Source organism: Narcine bancroftii, chromosome 5 (genome assembly GCF_036971445.1).
Source record: "Narcine bancroftii isolate sNarBan1 chromosome 5, sNarBan1.hap1, whole genome shotgun sequence".
Classification (NCBI taxonomy): domain Eukaryota; kingdom Metazoa; phylum Chordata; class Chondrichthyes; order Torpediniformes; family Narcinidae; genus Narcine; species Narcine bancroftii.
The window spans coordinates 215,640,071-215,648,254 of record NC_091473.1 but is presented as its reverse complement, the minus strand read 5'-3'; the positions used below and the strand labels follow the sequence as shown (position 1 = coordinate 215,648,254).

General features: G+C 49.3%; 1 protein-coding gene and 1 long non-coding RNA gene across 2 annotated transcripts in view; both read left to right on the top strand.

Annotated features, from left to right (window-relative positions):
* The first annotated feature begins 1,740 nt into the window (after positions 1-1,740).
* Positions 1,741-8,184, top strand: part of LOC138765517 (immunoglobulin mu heavy chain-like) — a 39,142-nt gene continuing 32,698 nt past the window's right edge. The window contains exons 1-4 of the mRNA XM_069942546.1: positions 1,741-1,877; positions 1,987-2,356; positions 2,426-2,564; positions 3,009-3,129. Of these exons, the coding sequence (XP_069798647.1) occupies positions 1,832-1,877; positions 1,987-2,356; positions 2,426-2,564; positions 3,009-3,129 (676 nt within the window). The 5' untranslated portion in view covers positions 1,741-1,831. The remainder of the gene's footprint in view (positions 1,878-1,986; positions 2,357-2,425; positions 2,565-3,008; positions 3,130-8,184) is intronic.
* LOC138764823 (uncharacterized) lies at positions 3,137-8,118 on the top strand. Its single transcript, XR_011358321.1, has 2 exons — positions 3,137-3,604; positions 4,559-8,118. It is a non-coding gene; the product is annotated as an uncharacterized lncRNA (long non-coding RNA).

Genomic DNA, 8,184 nt, shown 5'->3' with positions numbered 1-8,184 from the left:
AGTGCAGGGATTGAGTTCTGGGATGTGGGCTTGTTGTATGTTAAGCATGAAGCAGGCTGCATCTCTGCTTTCCAGAGTTTGGAACAGGGTGTGTGACCTCATTAAAATATCTGATATTAGTGAGAGACTTGGCAGGATAAATTTTGAGGTGATGTTTCTGCTGGTGGGGTGTCGAGAACCAAGGTTCATAGTCACATAGTTCTATCACCGAGAAGATGAGAATGTCTTCACCCAGAGTGGAGTGAATCTGTGAAATTCTTGAAATTCTGGATCCAGAGTCAGTCCCTGACTCCATTTGAGGCTGCAATAAATGGACTTTGAGACATGAATGTTTCAACAGATGTGAGTTTATGCCTAGAAATGGCCCTGAGGTCAAATGTGAACAATGATCTCACTGATTGATGGAGAGAGTATGTGGGGCTGGATGGGCTTCTCCTCTCTCTGTCTCTCATGTTTTTGTATTTCCCACTGTCCTGGATCAACTGGTTCCACGGTGAGAGCTGAGGATGTAACAGAGTTGTCCTGGGGACCTCCAACAACATGTATGGATTCTGCCTGTATCAATTTCACCTTCACCAGTGAGGTCACAGCCAGCTTGTGTCAATGGCAGTGGGTTGAGGTCCCACTCCAGTGACTGGAGCCCTTTCTGCAGTCTGGCCCTCCCAGCACAGGACTGAAGGTGGTCTGCCCATCTGAAGAAGCAGTGAACTGAGAGCATGCCTGTCATGTGAAGTGGATGTAGGTTTTGGAAATTTTCCATCATCCTTGCCAACATCGATCCCTCAACCAGCATCACTGAAATAGCTTGTCTGCTCTCTTTATTTCTTTGATGTTCAGAAACTTGCTTTGTACAATTTGGGTCCCAGCGTCCCTCCAAGACAACAGTCACTCCACTTCAAAAAGTACTTTGCTGTCTGTGATCAAGCCCTGATTTAACATAGAACGATATAGCACAGTACAGGGCCTTTTCCCACCTCATATCTGTAATCCACAATCTTTCTTTTGAAGTCTTTCAAATGTTCTGATGGTACCAGTCTCCATTCCAGACACACACCACTCTGTGTGTAAAAATAAAGGCCCCTGATGTTTCTTCTAAATTTTCCCCTCTCTCAGGGGGATATTTGTACACTGAACATTGCCTCTCAATTCCTGTCTATTGCGAGGTATTCATATACTCACTGGTATCTCTCATTTATTTTTTCTTGGAGATATCTGTACACTGACCGATGTCTCTCTTTGTCACTCACGGGAAGATCTGTACACAGTCCCTCTCTCTCGGGGGGATATCGGACACTGACTGGTGTATCTCAGTCCTTCTCTCTGGGGGGTGGGGGTGGTGGGCATATCTGAACACTGTCCAGTGTCTCTCAGTTCATCTCTCTCAGGGGGATATCAGAACACTGACCTGTGTCTCTCAGTACCTCTCCTTCAGGGGATATCAGAACACTGACCTGTGTCTCTCTGTCCTTCTCTCTGGGGGTTGGGGGTTGAGGGGATATCTGAACACTGACCAGTCCCTCTCTCTCAGGGGTATATGAGTGAATTGAAAAGTATGATAGATCTTTAATCCGGATCTTATCATGACCACTGGCCTGCACCTGTTGCACAGACAAACATCTTTTGGGGAACTGAAATCTCTGCTGGGGGAGGGGACAGGAAGCTGCCCCTCTGGTTTCAGTGGGTGGGAGCCTGTTCAAGCCGCGGTTCCCTCTCTCCCTCTCACTGGCCCCTTCCCCATTTAAACAGCGCTCACTGCAGCTCCCGACAAAGCCGGTCTGAGCTGAAGCCGCCGATCTGTGGAGTGTCCAAGTCTGGCTCAGTGCGCGGGGCGATGGGGATCGCTCCTTATCTCTTTCTCTTTCTGTCCTGTCTGGCAGGTGGGTGCCCCGTGTCTTCACCCAGCCCGGCCGGGCCCGGCTGCTTCTCGGAGACTCTCTCGCCGTTGAACCGATCATTAAAATCCACTCTTTTCTCTTTTACTGACAGGCGTGCGGTCCGACGTCGTCCTGACACAGGTCGCGTCAGCGGTGAAGAAGCCCGGGGAGTCCTACAGACTGACCTGTGAGACCAGAGGGTTCGATCTCAGCAGCTACTACATGCACTGGGTGAAACAGGTCTCCGGGAAAGGGCTGGAATGGTTGGTGGCGTATGATAGCGAAAGTTACAAGTATTACGCGCCTGGAATCCAAGACAGATTCACCGCTTCCAAGCGAAGTAACAACTTCTACCTACAAATGAACAAGCTGAAAGTGGAAGACACGGCCACCTATTACTGTGCGAGAGACACGGCGAGAGGAAGCGGGGCTGGACCGCTGCAAAAACCCAGCGAGAGCGCCTGCCCTCAGGGCGCTGAGTGAGAGGGCAGCAGTGATCACCACAGGGATTCCCGGCCTTGCTGTGCCCCCGTCGGCCCTCCCTGCAATAGGAGGCGAGTGGTTGAAGGACGAGGGGATCGATCACAGAACAGGTCGGAGCCAAGCGCCGCGGATGGGACTGGAGTATCGGAACCAGGAGCACGAAGCGGCGGCCCCAGCCCCCTGGCCAGTGTGGATGGGAGGGGATCTGTGAGCCGGGACAGTGTCGGGACGGTTTAACTGAGGGGAGAGTGGGGTCGGAGACAGAGCGAGGGACGGAGGTTGTTGAACGGCGGTGTGTCACCGTGACTCTAGCTGGAGTGTCACGGTGGTAGGGAGCTGAGCAGAAACTGGTCCCGCCGGACAAATGAGCGTCTGCAGCGCAGTCTGTCTCCACGGATCCCGCATTGCTGCTTCCCAGGGTCACATCCCCGAAGCCTGACTGCGGCTGTTTGAGGAAATGTCCATTTGCGGGCAATTAAACACCCCAAAGCCGGCGACTGAGTTTCTCGCGGGGCGGGGGAGCCGGTGCCCGCAGACAGGAAAACTGCCCAAAATGCTGCTTTTATTCGCTCGTCAGGAAGAGACGAGGACGGAGTTGGTGACAGAGATTTGGGAAGCGGCTGCTCCTGGTCCGGACAGGGTTCATTCTGACACTTGGCTGAGATAACTGGAGGTGACGGCTCAGTGAAGTTACTGTATTGGGTGAGTCGGGAGACGGAGCAGTGTGCGCTCGACTACTGGGGGAAAGGAACCTCGCTGACAGTGACTTCAGGTAAGACCCTACTTCTCCATTCTACCCTTTCCCATTTGTATTTTATTAATTTGCCCTTTGAGCTGATTCACTGAGGCCAGTGAGATATTGAAGCAATTACTTGAATCTCCCCGAGACGGGCGGTTTCTCCAGTTACTGGAATCGGGGTTTCCTGTCGGCTGCTTTCGTGGTTATAACTGTTAGATAAGACCTGGCTGGGGAAAAGGTCTGCACATGTGTGATCCGGTTAAAGTCTGAATAACCCCAGGGTTCCAGTGAACCCGGTTGAGATGTGATTTTTCAGCTGAACAAATTTGCTTTCTCTTTTCTCTTGAATTGCAATATTTAGAGATGCTCGAGAACTCTAAGCATTTCAGTCCACATTATGTATTAACATGGCTCAGAGTTTAGAGTCAAAATGCCTAATTTTTCTGATGTTCTTTCCACTTCCTGAGATGAGGCCGAATCCAAACCGAGCTGCAAACCACATCCCCAGGTTATTCTTTTGGAAAATCCAGCACTGTGTTATCAAACCCACCTCCACCCCAGCACCCTGTTGTCCCATTCAGCTCCTGTCACCTCCACCCCAGCACCCTGCAGTTCCACCCAGCTCCTGTCACCTCCACTCCAGCACCCTGCTATCCAATGGGCTCCTCTACCCATTTCAGTCCAGCACTCTGCTGTCCCACCCAGCTCCACCCCCCTCTATCCTAACTCTATGCTGACCCACCCAGCACCTCTCCCATCTCCACCCCAGCACACTGCTGTACTTCCCACCTCCTGTCCCCTCTCCACCCCAGAACACTGGTGTCCCACCAAGCACTTCTCTCTCCATCCCAGCATCCTGCTAACCCACCCAGCACCTCTCACCTCTCCTCTCCAGCACCCTGCTGTCCAACCCAGCTCCTCCCCTCCATCTCAGCACCCCACTGTCCCACCCAGCTCCTCCCCTCCATCCCAGCACCTCTCCCCTCTCCACACCAGCACCCTGCTGTCCCACCCAGAAAATCTCCCCTCCACCCCATTATCCTGCTGTCCAATGGGCTCCTCTCCCCCATCCACTCCAACACCCTGCTGTCCCACCCAGCTCCTCCCCCTCTATCCTAGCACTATGCTGTCCCACCAAGCACTTCTCGCCTCTCCACCCCAGTATCTTGCTGACCCACCCAGCTCTTCTCGCCTCTCCACCCCAGCACCCTGCTGTCCCACCCAGCTCCTCCCTCTCCATCCCAGCACCCCGCTGCCCCACCCAGCTCCTCATCCTCCATCCCAGCACCTTGCTGTCCCACCAAGCACTTCTCCCCTCTCCATCCCAGCATCCTGCTGACCCACTCAGCTTCTAACCCTCTACACTTGACTCCCTGCTGACGATTTGATGTGTTTTCCAAGTTCACCTCCTGACCATCATTCAGAACACTGATCCCTATTAAATTGCACTTACAATCTGCAGATCTTGGGATGTAGAAGAACCTTGGATGTAAATCCCACTCACTGACATTGTGCCTCTCCACCAGAGACACTTGGCAGCTCTCCGATCCTCTGTGGGAAGGGACACAGAGATTATATTTTACATCAATGGCCTTTCATTAAAGTCCTTCAGTCAGATTTTTGACACCCAGCCTCTTTCATTTTTATTTTGACCCTTTTATTTGGTGAAAGTTCATTTGTGTTTTTCATTGATTTTCATATCCCCAAAACATCCCAAACTCTTCCCTAGCCCTTGAGGTGCAGACACATTGTACCCAACTTGTCTGCAGCTTGGTCCCACAAACGGAACCAGGAAAAAGTCCAGACGGTCTGCTTTAGTGATGTCGGGAGGGACCCGAGTTCCCAAAGTTCTCCTCCACTGGGGACTCCTCTGCTGAAGAATGACTCTGCTGTGGATGAATGGACAGACATTGATTGGCTGGAGGGCATCCAGATGATCCCAGTTCTTTGCTCCAGGAATCCCTGTATTACTAAAGGCTGACATCAATGAAGAGCAGTGAGGTTCCTCAGATCATCCTTTACTTGAATTACTGACTCCTTATGAAGCTGAGGCTCACCAGGATCAGACAGTGCTGGCAGTGAGTGGCAGTTCCAAAGGGAACCAACAGTGTGCAGCCACGTGCACTACAGTTAGTCCTGGACATGCACAGACCCACTGTACAGAGTTTACTGAGATGTAGTGGGCCATTCACCACACTTCTCCACATGGAGCTGGGCTTCCCAGGATTACAAGAGGGATTCCAACACTATGATTCCCTACCAAGTTGGGCCTGGTAAAGGCTCACAGTCCCCATTCATCTGGGAACTCTCGGTCGGCAGATCTGGGAAGATCATTTGTGATGAAGGACTTCGGGGTACATTTTGTGGTTTCAGTGAACTGTAGATCGCTTATTTTAAACAAAGTACCTTTTGTGGCAGAATTTACGTCAGTTTTTATGTTTCAGACATTTAAATTTGTTATGTTACATGACAGCTTTGCTAACCCAGGTTTGCTTTGTGTCAGGGTGTTCTTGGCCCAGAGACCCAGAAATGAAACCATAGGGTGTTGAGGTCTTGGTGCTCCTCACTGCAGGTCTCCAACATCCTGAGGCCCAGCCAGGTCCCACCTTTTCCTGTGTGGCAGGGTGGGGAGAGTCCCAATAGCAGGCCAGACCAGCGCCATTCAGCCCATTGAGTGTAGTTATGGTCCAGCTACCTCCTGTCCTGTGACACTTCACCACAACACAGGTCTGGGTTGTATAGGTACTGGGGAACCTTCTTTGTGGTTGCATCAAAATGGAGGCTCCAGGACAGATCCTCAGAGAAGCTGACACCTGGGAATCATGGCCATTGCTATCTGGTTGAATAATGTCTTTGAAGCAAGATATCAACACTGCTTTTTGTTCATTACCTTGACAAAGGGTTCAGGGCTGAAATGCTGGTTACCCTTTACTTCCCATCAGTGCTGAGTGACCTGCTGAGTTTCTCCTGCACCATTGTGCACTGCAGTTCAACATTTCACCTCCATCTACTGGAGGAAACTATTGTGAAGTAAATATTTTGTAATTTTATTTTCCACCTAATTGAAATCTTGGCCAAAGTTTGCTCACTATCCTTTCATTCGCAGAATATATCCAATAGAACATGAGGCATAACTTTTTTAAACAGAGGGTGGTGGCTGTATGGAATGGGCTGGCAGAAGAGGAAGTTGAGGCATGTTTTAAGAAAAATGTGGATTGATACATGGATAAATTTGGAGGGAAAGACATGAAAAGCAGGCAGGTGGGATGAGTGTGGGTCAGACATTCTGGTCAGTGCATGCAAGTAGGGCCAAAGGGACTGTTTCAACCCTCTCTGACTCTGTGACTCTATTTTGGTGGCCAAGACTAGTCTTGCCCACAACTCTGCTCCAGATAATTCTGACAATGGGCCAAAACAAAATCTCCTGCTATCAAATCTGTCATGGAGTCATAGCTCAGAAACCAACCCTTCAACCCAACTTGTCCATGTGCCTCCTTGTCTTTCCATGACCAGATCCTTGAAATCCCTCATTGTCCAAGGTTCCCTCCTCCTACCAGTTTTATCCTGCGTTTTAACAGGATCATGTTGGTCCTGAAGTCCACCTATCTCACATTTGGAATCCCACTTGCTGGATATCCCTTTATTTGTAAACAATCCATGGAGAGTGAGGAAAGAGGGGAAAAAGCAAGTGTTGTGGTTGCAGGGAGAGTGCTGTAAGGGGAGTGAAATGTGGAGATGAAAAGTGGCCAAGGGAGGTGCAAGGAAAACAGTCCCTTCAGAGCACTGAAATGGAAGGGAAGGGGAAGATGCACCTGGTGGTGGAAGCTCATTGAAGGTGGCAGAAATCACCAAGGTTGATCTGTTGAATGGAGAGGCTGGAGAAGTGGAAAATGTGGAGAAGAGGAGAGGGGGAGTTGGAGCAGATGTGGAGGAAATAGAGGAGATGTCGTTTGTCACACACTGAACATTAAGAAATGATTCACAACTTTTCAAGCCATTGAGAAGATTAAAGTAATGAAAACCTAAGCACCCATTAATGCCCAGGAATTAGCTGAAGTAACCACATGATCATTGGTTGCACTTTTCCAGTCAAATGAGAACCAGATCTTTCAAGTAGATTCTGCCTCTTAACTTGTGCATTTCCTCTCTGGACACTGGGAGCTGTGTATTCCGTGAACCTTTCAACCTTCCAAGATTCCTGCATTTACTCAGGACTGGGCTAATGGATTTCCAAATTCCTTTCTTATCCATGTTAACATTCCCTCCTGCTTCATCAAGCTCCTCTGCCACTACATTTGGAAAACCTGTAAAGCAGGAACAAATTCACTGTGGGGTCAGTTCAATTGAATTTCAGAAGAAGAGTCCCCAGGTGCCACCATATCACACATTTCATATTGACGAGGTTCAGGTATTCAGGCCGGTGTAACTTCATTCCATGCAAAAACATTACCGGTGAAATGTTCTGATTTATACAATAACCTTCCTGCCAAATTCTTCCTTTTTTCTGTGAACAATATTCTGGTGCAAAACATTCACTGAGGATCATTCGTTGCATTTGAGGGAGAGATTTGGTGCAACTTTGATCAAAATCCCACACGTCAGACATTGGGTCACTGCCTCAGTACTGCAGGAGAGAGTCACCTTATATGCCATGCTTAAATCTCCTCTGTGGGATTTTTGAATATTAAATTTAGACATATAGCACGGTAACAAGTGTTTTCACCCCACGAGCCTGTCCCACCCAAATACACCCAATTGAACTACACACCCTGGTACAATTTGAATGGTTGGAGGAAACCCACACACACACAGGGAAAACGTACAAACTCCTTATAGACAGCGCCAGATTTGAACCCCAGTTGGTGGTGGTGTAACAGCGTTGTGCTACCACTACACTAACCGAGCTGCCTTTTGCTGTTCCTTGGATTATTCCATGCCTTTCTCCCTCAGAGACATATACTCTCTGTTGAGACATAAGTCGGGAAGCAATTTCTGTAACACGGTAAATGAATTTGGAAATGACATTGGATGTTTGCTTCATCTGTTGGTCATGCATTTATTGACAGGACTGTCTGTGAATTTATTTAC